Below are 15,071 nucleotides of genomic sequence, written 5' to 3'. Positions count from 1 at the left end.
GCGATTTTCGGCAATTTCGTGAAATGAAAATATTTACCTAAATTAATTTTTTAATAAGGTTATTAAAAAATAATTTATATTATTTAATGGACACTTTGAATTTTGTACATGTATAATATACTAATTATAAAGATAATATATTTAATTTAACGCTAACTATGAAAGTAAAGCAGATCTGCTATTACTCATATTTAAATAACAGCTGCACAAAATACTACGACCGCAAATCTATAACAATGAAATGTCTGGCGTCTGGGAACGTTTATACAGCGTTGCCAAATAACGGAAGTCACAACGAGCGGTGTGGTATACGGAAGTCCCTACGCGTTGTGTATATCACGTGTATTCTCGTACGGGAGCGACACTAGCGCTGATGATATACCGTCGTACTAAAATCTGATCTTATGAGTATATTAGATACGATGTGACTTCTAGTGAAATTTTTGATATAAGCCTTCTAATACCATCTAGTAGCCAAATTCGTAAAAATTTAGGCAAAACGTTGTGACTTCCGAAATCGGAAGTCATAACGGTATATATGAAGTGACAACGTATTACGAGTATCTACTTTGGAAGTTACATGGATACATGTATCAATATATATATATATATATATATATATATATATATATATATATATATATATAGATATATAGATATATAGATGCACGTTAAGTTGTGACTTCCGGTATACAGAAGAGGCTGTCCGACCTCCACCTTTTCTACTAGGAATTATTTTTTAAAAATTGTGTATTTGGTAAATAGACTGGGAGATATTATACAGAAGTTCAGCCACGATTTTCTAAGTCCTGCCTTTTGCAATACTGGAAGGGTAGACGATGTAATTACAATCTGTGGAAACATCCACAAATTTCCTGTGACATTTTCCTGTAAAAATTAGATTTTCCCAAAAAATAAAAATAGGGTTTTGCGATGAATTTCTAAGTCCTGCCATATCCGTAGATAGACAGGATACTATCGATTTTATGAAGAAAATTTTTTGGGCAGGGCGGTCGCAAAAGTACTTAGGGAGTATACATATATACAAATATGTAATGAAAATAATGAAATTTTCATGATTTTCTAAGTCCTGCCAACTTAATAAACTAAACATATTTATTTCAAAATTATCAAAAAAATATTGGCATGACGTCTCCTAATGTTTAAGTATACTTGTCCCTTGGAAAATTCTGTGGAAAATTCTCACCCTGATTCCGTGATTTTCTAAGTCCTGCCTTTAAAAAGTTATAATACTCAAATACAATCAATACCTTTTCGGTACTCGGCAGGAAGGTTAAACAGTTCTTGTAAGACGGCAGGAGTCCTAGATTTGTAAGAAAATTCGTGAAAAAGTCAACGATTTTCTAAGTCATGCCATTTTGCACATGTTTCAAGAATCTTAATATAAGTCTATATACAAAGAGGCAGGATGGTTTTATGGTTATTTTGTATACAGGGTGGGGCATTAGTGTGGGCTAGTCCAATTACTCGTTTGTCGTAAGATATACGAAAAAAGTTATTTAGGTAAAACATGTGTCACAGATAGGACTATAATTTAACAGTATTTTCTAATATACAGAGCTACCCGTTTTCACAGGGTGACAAAAATTTATGTTTTTTTAAATGGAATACCCTGTATATTTTTACATTTTTGGATTCTACTCGATGTTCTCTTTAATAAAATATAGTGTTTTGAAATATTATACGAGGTAGTTTAAAATATAATTACGTTTTTTTTTTATTTTGTAGAAACATTCACACCTTATACATATTGTTAGTGATTTGATATCCAAACTTCTATTAATTTATGTTTAAACGATTTTTAATATAGTCTACTATTGTCAGTTATTAATAGTATACCAAAATGTTTAATTTTAGTATACGGGGTTGGTTGAAACTTGAAACTCGGAATGAGTATTTTTTGAGTTTTCTTAAATGGGACACCCTGTATTTTAGTATTATAATAAAATGATATTTTATGGTACCTTTTTATTTGCTAAGCATTTTCTATACCATATTTATATATTAATTTCGGCAGTAAATTGATACAGACAGATTACTCAGGTGGTTTTTGGGGTTTCTGAACAAGAATGTCACATTAGAACAGATCTTTACCTAGTGCCCGGGGTGACTGATATACACGCCGTATTCTTAAATTTCGAGGCTTTCAGACACTAAAGTGATGCAAGTAGATTTCTCGAAGAGTTTTGTGGTTGCTGAACATGAATACGCCATCAGAATCGACCTCCAAAAACTCTCTTAAATTCGAGATCAGTCACCCTTTGCACCAGGTGCTCCGAGGGTCGGTTGTAATGTCATATTCGTGTTCGGCCATCCCAAAAACCATCGAATATTCTGTTTTTTTTTAAATTTATTGCCGATATCCCACGAAACTCCAGATGGCGTGCCTTAGCAGCAACTCTGGGCACTAGGTGATTCAGAGGTCGGTTCTGCTTGCGTATTCGTAACTCCATAAACCTCAAAAATAACAAAATTTTGCCCTTCATACACCGATTTTTACAGGTTTATGCACTTTTGGATGCATGTTATGCACTAAAATGCAATTTCCACCCATTTTTATATTATACACCTTTTCCTGATGTTATCCTGAACACAATGCAAAAAGTTGAAAGTAGATAGATGCTGTATTTAAAAATCGTTATTCTGGTGTTGTTAGTGTTAGTAAATTTTGCTATCAAATATAGGAAACAATATCAGGATAATATCTACAATCCTACAATATTAGGAAAACGAGTTGAGTGCGGCAACTCAGCGCCTGTTACATGCGTGTGTATTTTGTGTTCGAACAAGTAAGAAGGCGGGATAAAATTGCTATGCAACAAAATAAATTAATAACAACAAATTGATTTTAAGGCAATTAATAATTGCAATAAAGGCAATTAATAAATTTAATAATTTTACGGCAATTTAACACAATTCAACTAATCTGAAAATGCTTCCTAAGGCAGATTAAAATAACATAAAACGTGTAAGATGAGACGTGAAACATGAAACTTGAAATAAGAAACAAATAAATTGTGAAAAAACATTTGATTTCATGTGATATACTAATCGAAGAAACAAAAATAAAATTTGTATAGTCGACAATGGAAAGTTATGACGAGGTCGTTGCTGTCATGGCAAACCTTTATTACTTTCTAAGGGAGGCCGCAGATCAAAGAAACGTGAAGTAAAACATAAAACGTAAAACATGAAACAAAATGAATTGTGAAGGACGAAACCGTTTCATATTATATACTAATCAAAGAAACAAAATGAAAATTTGTATAGCCAACAATGGAAAGTAATGATGACGAGGTTGTTACTCTTGCGGCAACTTTTTATTACTGCCCAACATCATAATCATAGTACGTATTTGGTTGCAAACGAACTAAGTAATCATCTTCCCAAATTTAAATAATTTTATAGACTGAGTATTCAAACATCTACATTGTTTTATTGTGGGTCCTGGTTTAAAGAAAACTGATATTTTCTTATCATTACCTATTCGAGTACCTCTCCAGGTTATAATAATTGTACAACTCTTCATTCTACTTTACAACAGAAACCAATGCAATATTAAATTTTTGGTTGGAATTCATATTATGCACATAATTAACTGTCCAAAACAATGAAACTGAAACCGAAAAATACAACACGATCTCTTTCCTGAAACAGATTTCACCAAGATAAAAATGTTTTATGTGCATGAATCACACTCGCTTCTTGTGTGTGCGGACTTCAATTTGTTTAACTGTGTTTTATTTTCATGAAACGTGTCATGTTTTATGTTTCTTTGGTGTGGGGCCTCTCGAAGATAAAAAAGTTTCAGGCACATGAATCACACTCGTTTTATTGGTGGGCGTACTTTTAAATAGACGGAGGCCTATGACCAGTACTAGAAATTCACAATTGATAAAATCGATTCATCTCTGGAAGAGAAATAAACGTAGCAGTTTTCGTTTTTCTAAATAGAATTTTTCTAAATTCTTTTAAACTCAAAAAACCAAAAAGCGAAAAATTTTTCACATCGATTTTTCTAGAACACTGCATTGCGTATTATTCTGAGTTAAAGCAAAAGTACCTTTTAGTACAAAACTATCCCAGAATTCAATAATCCAGTGTCAGAGATGCTTAAAAGTTAGACAGAAAAGTTATTCGATAATATATCCGTTTCCGTACCCAAACGGACCCCTATGACCGGTACTAAAAATTGACAATTGATAATTGACATTTGACAATTGACCTCTGGAAGATAAATAAGTGTACCAGTTTTCGTTTTTCCAAATAAAAGCGTTCTGCAGCTATTTTAAAGAAACTAATTACAAGACATCGATATGCTTCTTCTAGACGAAGCATATCGAAGTAGAGGTCGTCCGCCAACCAGATGGTCTGATGACATTTGTAAAGTTGTAAACGGTTTTAGATTAGTGTTTTTTAAGCATACTCGACATGGTATGACTCAAGAAAAATGTGGTGATATGAATATGTTTGTATAACACCCTGAAATAATTTTACAGACAGATAATTTAATTTTTTTATACGAAATAACTATACAACCATCCTGCCTCTTTGAAAATAGATTTATATTAACCTTCTTGAGATATGTGCGAAATGGCATGACTTAGAAAATCGTGTAATTTTCCACGAATTATCTTACAAATTTTTTAACTATATATAGTAAAAAAGGTGTAACTAAACATCCTGCCATTTTGCATAATGTATACTGAAATTATTTATTTTGTAACAAAATTTATTTTATGACTTAGAAAATCACGGAACCAGAGTGAAAATTTTATACAAAATTTTCCAAGAAACAAGTGCAGTTAAACATTAGGTGACGTCATGCCAATATTTTTTTTGGTCATTTTGAAATAAATATAATTAATTTATTAAGTTGGCAGGACTTAGAAAATCATGAAAATTTCATTATTTTCATTACATATTTGTATATATGTATACTCCCTAAGTACTTTTGCGACCGTCCTGCCCAAAAAATTTTCTTCATAAAATAGATAGTATCCTGTTATTCTATGGATATGGCAGGACTTAAAAATTCATCGCAACTCCCAATTTTTTTATTCATGGAAAATCTAATTTTCACAGAAAAATGTCACAGGAAACCCGTGGATTTTTTCACAAATTGTAAGTACCTTCTCTAACCTTCCAGTATTGCAAAGGGCAGGACTTAGAAAATCGTGGTTGAACTTCTGTTAATATCTCCCGGTTTAAAAAGGGGGCTTATAAAATGGGACTACCTATTGAGGGGAAAGGATTTACCAAAATAAATTTTGTATATATATACGTATATACCGAAGCGTACAGCATACGTTATGGCTTCCATATATAGGGTAGTTCAAGGCGCGTTGTCACTTCCAGCGGTGTTGTCATATTTTGGAAGTCACAACGACTTGTCTGCTAGATTTACCTCCTACTTTGAGCGTAATGTGTGATCTTTTGAAACTTTTACTGTGAATACAGTTGTCTGTGTTTTACAGTTGTCTATTTAAATTAAAAGATTGATACTCTTTGATTATACAGGTTTACAAAAGAATACATTTCGGACTATTTGACAAACCCATGTGATTAGGGGGCTTTCGGGTTGCTGGTCACGAATTCGGGGTCCGGTGAACTTTATCACGTCAGGTAAAGGTCATTTAAAGGTCAAATCAAGATAAATCGACAGTCGCTCTGAAAAAGTATATTAGGGGGTTTTTGGGGTCGCTTACGACGAATCCGGGATCCGCTGACCTCTATCACGTCTATGCTGAAGGTCATTTCGAGGTCAAATCAAGATAAATCGACAGAATCGCTCTGAAAAAGTATATAAGGGTGTTTTTGGGGTCGCTGATCACAAAACTGGGGTCCCTTGAGCACAACCACGTCAAGTAAAGGTAACTTCAAAGTCAAATCAATTTTGTGGACACGTCCTGATTTGACCTTGAAATGACCTTTACATGACGTGGTAGAGCTCAACGGACCGCAGTTTTTATGATCAGCGACCCCAAAAGCCCCTAGTATATATTTTCAGAGCGATTGTGTCGATTTATGTTGATTTGACCATAAAATGACCTTGAACTAGACGTGATAGAGGTCAGCGGACTCTGGATTCGTCTTCAGCGACCCCAAAAACCTCCTAATATACATTTTCAGAGCGACTGTCGATTTATCTTGATTCTACTTTGAAATGACCTTTACTGGACGTGGTAGAGGTGAGCGGACCCCGGATTCGTAATCAGCCACCCCAAAAACACCCTTGTCATACGGTTTCGTAAAATAGTCCGAAATTTAGTTTTTTTTGTAAACCTGTGTTATTTATGATATGATTGATATTTATTTTACAAATACTAATATTTTATTATTGCTGTAAAATGGATTTATTGGAATTAATTAAAAAAGTGTTAATATTAAGTCATTTATTTATGAAAATTATATCAAAAATGTTAATAAATAAATTTGAACTTATAGAAAATTTTAATATTTATTATTTTTCTTGATTAAATTTTGAATTTTACATTTTATGACAGACACCGTCCTTTTAATTTTTGATATACCAGTAATAATATGTAATAAGAAAATTAAATGGCTAAATACCCCAGGTGGGGATGAGCCGCTAAAACGCTATCTAGATCTTTTTCAAGCAGATTAGTCCCAGTCTGCTACTCGATACTATTGACTGTGTTTCTCCATTTCTTTCTATCCTGTATTTTTCTGCTAGTCTCTAATTCCTGCCCTATGTAAATCTTCCTTTACTTCGTGTAACTATTTATTCTAGTTCCTCCGCGCCTCCTTCTAACTCCGGGTTTCCATTGTAAAAATTGAGTTTATAGTTGTTGCTCTACCTGCTCTCCATATATGCCCCAACCATCTAACACTGTGCTGAAATCTGAAAATCTGGAATAATATCTACGCGGGTCGAAACATTTTTTTTTAATTTATGAAAATAGTTATTTATGAAACAGTTCGTGAAGTATGCTTTTTGCGAACGCACGCGATGTTTAGAGCATGAGCGACAACGGAGCGAGTGCTATACATCGCGTAAGTTCGCAAAAAGTACTTCACGCACAGTTGCATACAATATTTTATCTACGATAAACAAATAAAAAAACTGTAACTCTTCGTCACTGGAATTCATTTCTATTCTACAATTTTTATAACTTTGACATTTAAAAATTCTTATTTTTTTCAAACCACAAAACTGTCAAATTTTTCTTTTTGTAATTTATGCTCATTATGTCATCACCATGACAACGCGAAAGTTAAGGATATTTGATTATATAAAAGTGTTACTTTGTTACTTTACGCACACTTTAAACTAAACCCTTCACGCACTGCTATCTATAATGACAGTTTTCACAAACTAAAAACTTATACATAGTATGATATAGAGTAGATAAAAGTCATTTATTAATTATTAATTAATTATAGTCAGAAGAAAATTAGATCATACACCCCTTGTTTTTTATAATTGTTAACATACTAAATTGCATATCCAATAATTATTGTTATTGTCATTAAATAGATCGATGCAGATCAGCCTTATATCGGATCCTCTACTAGTAGTCCGTTCGCTGATGGTAAAATATTGCAAAACCCATAAATTTTGAAATTTGTGAAACCGCTGACATGAAATTTGGCATACACATAGGTAACATGTCAAGGAAGAAAATTGATATTGTGCCGATGTGTGCTTTTGCCATGGAGGTGAATTTTACCTCGTCTCGGGATGAAAAAATATACGTTCAAAATAAGTCCGGAAATTAACTAATTCTACGCAACTTTTGTTCTATAGCATTTTTTCACTTTTTTCGAGTTATTTGCGACTAAATATGTTCATTTTTCAACAAAAAAAACTCATTTAAACGTTTTTTTTTTGCAATTAACTCAAAAAGTAAGTATTTTATCAAAAAAACCATTCTTAGGAAAAATATAGCCCATAAAAAAGTGAAAAAAAGTGTACTTATGTATGAGATCCCTAGACCCAGTAAAAGAAGAGTTGTAACTAATAAAAAATAGGTTCATACACGCCAAATTCCAAATTGAATATTTCAACGTGAACTGTCAAAAACTAAAGCACTTTTTAGGGAACACTCATTACAACTTTTTTCTAGTGTTTAAAAAAAGGTTAAGAAAGTTTTCAACATTAAATTAAGGAAGTTACGCTCAAAATGAAGATCCTTTTTTTTGTAAAAAATCATAAAATTCACCCCCTAATTAGCATCCAAAATGAAATTAATTGTCACCACTTCACAAGTTGATTTACTGTGTATGTATTGTTTATAAATATGATCTGTAAGCTTCATCAGTTCAAAGTTCTTATTTTTGAAGGGGATGTAATTGAAAGGGATTAAACTAGTCACTAACCAACTGTGTATGCCAATTTTGAACAGCCATATCTTAACCAATATTTGTCTCAAAGAAAAACACATAATCCTAAATATTCAGAAAAGCAAAACCTACATTTCTTACTATGTATTCGTAATTTTTGGTATCACTACTAAATTTTATGTCATTAAAAAAAACATTTTTTTCAAAATAAAAAAAAAATTTACTTTAAAACCAATTTTTTTTTAAAATAAGCCCTTTAAGCCGATGAAATTACAGATCATATAAATATTACATAAGTTAAGTATATAACTTGTGAAGCGGTAAGTATTAATTTCATTTGAGATTCCAATTAGGTGGTGATTTTTCGGATTTTTTTAACAAAAATAGGACCTACTTTATTTTGAGCGTATGTTTAGAACTTTTTTGGAAAACATAAAAAAGATTTTTTTAAAACTTTAAAAAGGTTGTAATAAGTTTTCTCAGAACAGTGCATCATTTTTTGGTTGCTATCATTTTTCGGTTATTTCACGTGAAATCGTTCGTTTTTAAATTTGACGAATATGAACCTGTTTCCTGTTTTACATTAGCTACAACTTTACTTCTACTGATTCTAAAAGTTCATACGTACATCAATTTTGTTACTTTATAAGCTATATTTTTAATGGTTTTCCCGATAACATACTTACTTTTTGAGTTATTTGCAAAAAACCGTATAAAAGTGTTTTTTTGTTGAAAAATTGACATATTAACGCGCAAATAACTCAAAAAGTATTAACAGTGAAAAAATTCTATATAACAAAAGTTGCTTAGAATAACGTCAGTTTATCTTTTTCCGAACTTATTTTGAACGTATATTTTTCACCTCCGAGAAGAGGAGAAACTCACCCCCAGGACAAAGTTTTCTTTTCACTTTTTTTATTTGACATGTTACCTATGTGTATGATAAATTTCACGTCAATCCGTTCTTTAAAATTTGAAGCAAATCCGCTAATGAACTATAACTATACTATTTCGGTAAGATCGTAAAAAACGAATCAGAATATTTGTTTTGTTTGTATAATTATTGTTTTAGCATACAGTCAAGTCGCCCTTGAATCCGAAACATTTTAAAAAAAAAAATAAAATTTTTATTGGGTATTGGATATGTTCAAGCAGACATTTCCGTTCAAAGTTTTAGTCACAACATATCAATGTTAAATATTATTAGAGCAACCTTAGGGTGTCACATTTCTTTTAATGACCTACACAGATTTTTATTACCTACTGCTGATAAAGTGATATCAAATATCACTCGTCGACATCTCTGTAGTTTTATATGTAGTTTATATATGTATATATGTAGTTTTGTATTTTAAAATATTTGGAAAAATACCTACCTATGCATTTTTACCTATGAAGAGTACAGGTTCAATATCGGCAAATGAGTTTTGTTTTAAATACCGTTCGTATAGAGGTGTTCGTTAAGAGATAAGCGCAAAATATTGGTCCAATGCTAATTAAATGCACTAATTTTTTTCGAATTCTTAGAAAACTAATAAATATTTTTGAAAAATTTAAACGCAGAATGGAAGATTACATTATTACCGAGGGCCGAAGGTCCCTGAAAACTTATATAATGTTTATTTTAATAAGATAACGGGATGAAAAAACAAGAGAAAAGTTAGTGTAATTTTTAATTTCGAATATTTCATTCAAAAGAAACTTTTTGTTTATTCTAAGGGACTTTCGGTCCTCCGTAATAATGTAATCTTTCATCGTGGGTGTAAGTTTTAAAAAGTATTTCTTAGTTTTCTCAGGATTCGAAAAAAATTAATGCATTTACATAGCATTGGACCGAGACTTTGCGCCTACCCCATTAAGAGAGAGTTTACTGTATTTCATATTAATACTAGAATTTATTACTTTAAACTTTTTATCGCTCTTGTTTCATTTTTTCGTGTATTTAATTCCATTCAATTGTAATTGTACATTCAATTTTTTACACGTTTTATTACTTTCGAAATAACAATAACTATAAAATCGATTTTTCAGCCTACTTGGGTCAAAAAAATACGCAATTTTCGAAAATTTCGTTAAATGAGAACATTTACCTACATTTATTGTATTTAAGCTTTTAATAAGATTTTTTAAAATAATTTAGAATATTTAATAGATACATTCACCGGCACGAAAACGGGCACCCCAAAAAATGGGTCATTTTTGATGGCTCGTATCTCCTAAACCTATTGTCCGATTTAAGTATTTTTTTAATATGTTATAGCCTTATTCTTTAACAATATCGCTGTAATAATATTGCTTCTAGACAGGTAAACTATCATTGTATACCGGGCGTACCAATCAAACTGGGTTTTTTTCTCAATTTTCACAACACCCTGTGGAATATTCTAGCCTTTATACAATATTGAAATTAAAACCTAACTATAGCCCCAGGTTTTCTTAACATTCTGTTTTTTTATTCATTCGCTTATGTTGGATAATAAAACAGTTAGCGACTTAACAAGTAGCCATGTTCTTTATCAATACATGGTGTTTCTAAATAAGTGCGACAAACTTTAAGGGGTATAATGATCGTTTACTTGATAAAGCTATGTCCGCAAATGTTTGCAAATATAAAATTCTTTTGCCAAACGATCATTATTTTTTTATGCAGAATTACTCCTTAAAGTTTGTCGCACTTATTTAGAAACACCCTGTATCGATAAAGAACATGGCTAGTTGTTAGAGTCCCTAACTTTTTCATTATCCAACGTAAGCGAATGAATAAAAAAACAGAATGTTAAGAAAACCTGGAGCTATAGTCGGGTTTTAATTTCAATATTTTATTAAGGCTAGAATATTCCACAGGGTGTTGTGAAAATTGAGAAAAAAACCCAGTTTGATTGGTACACCCGGTATACAATGAAAATTTACCTGTCTATCAACAATATTATTATAGCGATATTGTTAAAGAATAAGGCTATAACATATTAAAAAATTTTTAAATCGGCCAACAGGTTTGGGAGATACGAGACATCAAAAATTACCCATTTTTTGAGGTGCCCGTTTTTCGTGCCGGTGAGTGTAGATTGAATTAGAAGTTCATTGTAAAAAAGGAAGTAAAAAAAATGTATAGGTAAAATATTATAGATTAAAATAAGTACAGATAGTATATAATTATAGAGATATATTATAATCACTTATTGTACCTTCGTTTAAGGCTAACTTTAAAAGTAAAGCAGATCTGCTATTATTCATGTTTAAAAAACAAAAGGCACACAAAATACTAAGTACGATTAGGACCGCGAATCTAGAACAAATGAATGTCTGGAAACCGTTACACAGGGTTGCCAAAAAACGGAAGTCACATCGAGTGGTGTGGTATACGGAAGACGCTACGCGTTGTGTACATAACCTGTATATGAACATTGAATTTAATCGAAAAGCAATGTTTATTTGTGAAATAAACATTTCTTAGTTTTCGGGTAACAGTGAAACGTATTTTGAATTAAAATAAATTACATACTTTTTTTTTCAAATAATTTAATTAATAATTTTTTTTGGACACCCTGTATAAATAATTATGTAAATGTTTATATTACTGAATAAAGAATTGAAGAACCTTTCAAATGAGCTAGCACACGGCCCCTATTCTCATTTAAAAAAATCATCGATTACGTCATCATGCCCAGATGGATGATGTCACTAGTATATCACAGATGCCACAATATTATAACTTAAAAATAAAAATCGACGTGTTTAGGGATTTTTCCTTAAAGTTGCCGGTTTACGAAATAACGAATTTATTCCTTTAATTAATCCTTTTTTAATCGATGTTTAAAGAATATCTACCTACCTTGGCAACATTCAAATTTTCAGTTTTTCACATAGTTTTTGAGGGTTAAAAATGGCCGATTTCGCAATTTTTCAATTTTTAATCGCTTATATGTCAAAAACTATCAACTTTGTTCCATGCAAAAAAAAATTTAAGAAAAAGACAAAAAAAAAACGTTTAAAAAATTTTTGTCCTATTTTTGGTCCTGGCAACGTGCAAATTTGTTAAAAGAGGTCCTTTTTGAGTAAGATTGTTAAAAAAATCCGAATCGGAATATTTTTCCTAGTGGATGCGCAGTGGCTTTCTGGACTAAGTCGAAAAGTCTATTGAATATAATATTGCTCTTATCCTTATCGACTTCAACAAAGCATTTGACACAGTGAAAACAGTCGCTATCTTAAAGTTGCTATCAGAACGCAGAATAGACCACAGGTATGCGAATATTATTCGAAATATATACGAAAATGCAACTGTTTTAACATCTATTGCGTGACTAAGAAGATAAAATTGGCAGAGGATAAACTTTTTATTACAGTTATGTACTACGACGCATTTAAACGACTAGAGTGGGAATCAAATGGTATTAGCATCGATGGAAAGATATTCAATCATCTCCAATATGCCGATGACATTGTTCTCATAGTAGACGACTTTGATAAGCTAGAGTTATGCTACAACAACTACAGCAATAATACAGAGAGTCGGTTTAAAGATAAACTATGGTAAAACAAAAATGATGACCAATCTTGTTCCCAATGAGCTGATAGAGTCGAGAAATAGCCCATAGAACTTGTGGAAAAATATGTGTATTTGGGTCACAAAACAAAGTTAACGCGAGACAACCAAACATGCTACCAATAGCTGCTCAGAAGAATAACTTTAGATTGGGCTGCATTCGGAGAAATGAGAGACGTGTAAAACAAATATACCAATCCATTTGAAAAGGAAATCTTTTTATCATTGCGTTCTACCAGTCCTCACATACGGAGCAGAAACCTTAATTCTCACAAACACATCAGCTGAAAAATTTAGGACACAACGAAAGATGGAGAGATCAATGGTTGGATAAACCATTGGTCAAAGTGTTGGAATAACTAATAAACTTAAGAAATAGAGTAAGAAACGAGGAAGTTCGTAGACGAACCGGAGTGGAAGTTATGATCGAACGTATTACAAGGTAAAAATGGAGATGGGCGGGGCATGTTGCAAGAATGAGAAACGACAGATGTACGAAGAAATTATTTAAATGGAGACCACGGGCAGACAAGTGAAGCCGAGGAAGACCGACGGACTCAAAAGAAGTGTTACCAATTGGATAACAGAGGCGCAGAACAGAAATAGATGGAAGTATCCAGAGGAGGCTATGTTCAACAATGGACAAATCAGGACTGATTGATGATGATGATGATGTAGCTCATATGAGGTCAAAATATTCACATACGTTTTATTTTGAGTGGCCAAAAGAGCTTAAACGTGTTTTAGATTACTTTATTTTCGTTTTTAGTTTCCTTTTTGTTTTATTTACTTTATTTTTCTTTAAACTTAAAAATTCAATAAGCATATAATATTATATCAAAGTTAGATTATGTTTTGAATTTCATGCGTGAAAGTAACTAACCATCCAAAAAAGAAGAAATGGTCATTTCATGGCCTATCTCAATTAGGATTTTATTCGATGACTTGTTATAGTTTATATTTCTTTTGTAGATAATCCTGCTTTTTACGCTTATTGGCTGAGTGATAGAAGAAACGATACAATGAGCAATGGCGAAAATATGGGCGGTGGAGGTCGAAATATGGATAGAGGTAACCAAGATTTCAAAGTACAAAGCAACGGAATTAATATTCGTAAGATTATTAATAAATTCGATCATATTGTAGATTTCATATAAAATTTCATCTTTGCTTCTTTAGTTAAATCTTTAGTATTCTTGGAACTGGAACTATATACCAGGATTTGCTTCTTTAGTTTTTTCATCGATGTTTCGTTTATTTTTTTTGTGCAGTTTGTTATAGTATGATACAATTAATTCAAAAATGACATAACCCAGACATTTAAAGTGAAAGTTATCCTCCAACACCAAATTGTTCTATATGGTCCATATAATGTTTAGAAAAAAGTCACACCTTTTTGAGCGTCGGGTTTGGGGGGGGGAGGGGGGAGAAGTCGGTAAATTCGTAGCTTTTTAGGTTTTTCGTCAATATTTCTGAAAATATGAGGTTTAGTATGAACAACCTTCTATACAAAAATGTTCTACATTAAATTTGAAATAAAAAAGGCTCTATGCATAATCCTTCTAAAATGAACGGTTCCAAAGTTACGGAGGTAGTATAATATCATTGGCCCAAAAAAAGGCATAACCTAGACATCCAAAGTAAAAGTTTTCCTCCAACACCAAATCGTTCCATATGGTCCACATATTGTTCAGTAAAAAGTTACACCATTTTGAGCGTCCGGTTTGGAGGGGGGGAGATGGGGGAGAATTCGGTAAATTAGTAGTTTTTTAACGTTTTTCGTCAATATTTCTAAAACTATGTTTAAGCGTAAACAATGTTGTATACAAAAACGTTCTACATAAAATTTAAAACAAAAATGGTAGTATGCATAATTGTTATAAAATCAACGGTTTGAGAGTTACGGAGGGTGAAATGTGGAGGTTGTCGATACTTTTTATACTTTTTGGGCAATTGATGAGGATTTTGGGTGGTGAGGTTGACGTTTCTTTAAGCGCTTATCACTAACATACCATCGGTCACTGAAATAGCGAATCCTGTTAAAGAAAATTTCTTTCAATCGGTAAAAATATTATAAATTGCCCCAAAAATATAAAAAGTATCGAAAACCTCCACTTTTTACCCTCCGTAACTCTGGAATCGCTGATTTTATAACAATTATGTATAGGACCTTTTTTATTTAAAAAAAAAACTACTA

General features: G+C 31.9%; 2 protein-coding genes across 3 annotated transcripts in view; one reads left to right on the top strand and one right to left on the bottom strand.

The window, feature by feature from the left end:
- Positions 1-15,071, bottom strand: part of LOC114336265 (pickpocket protein 28) — a 353,651-nt gene that overhangs the window by 154,982 nt on the left and 183,598 nt on the right. The window lies entirely within an intron of this gene.
- LOC126888876 (TAR DNA-binding protein 43-like) overlaps positions 1-15,071 on the top strand; it is a 117,975-nt gene that overhangs the window by 82,995 nt on the left and 19,909 nt on the right. The window contains exon 4 of one of the 2 annotated variants that reach the window (XM_050657305.1): positions 13,847-13,987. In XM_050657305.1, the coding sequence (XP_050513262.1) occupies positions 13,847-13,987 (141 nt within the window). The remainder of the gene's footprint in view (positions 1-13,846; positions 13,988-15,071) is intronic. The other variant, XM_050657306.1, reaches the window with a different exon arrangement.

Source organism: Diabrotica virgifera, chromosome 7 (genome assembly GCF_917563875.1).
Source record: "Diabrotica virgifera virgifera chromosome 7, PGI_DIABVI_V3a".
Taxonomy (NCBI): domain Eukaryota; kingdom Metazoa; phylum Arthropoda; class Insecta; order Coleoptera; family Chrysomelidae; genus Diabrotica; species Diabrotica virgifera.
This window is presented reverse-complemented; position numbering and strand designations above follow the sequence as displayed.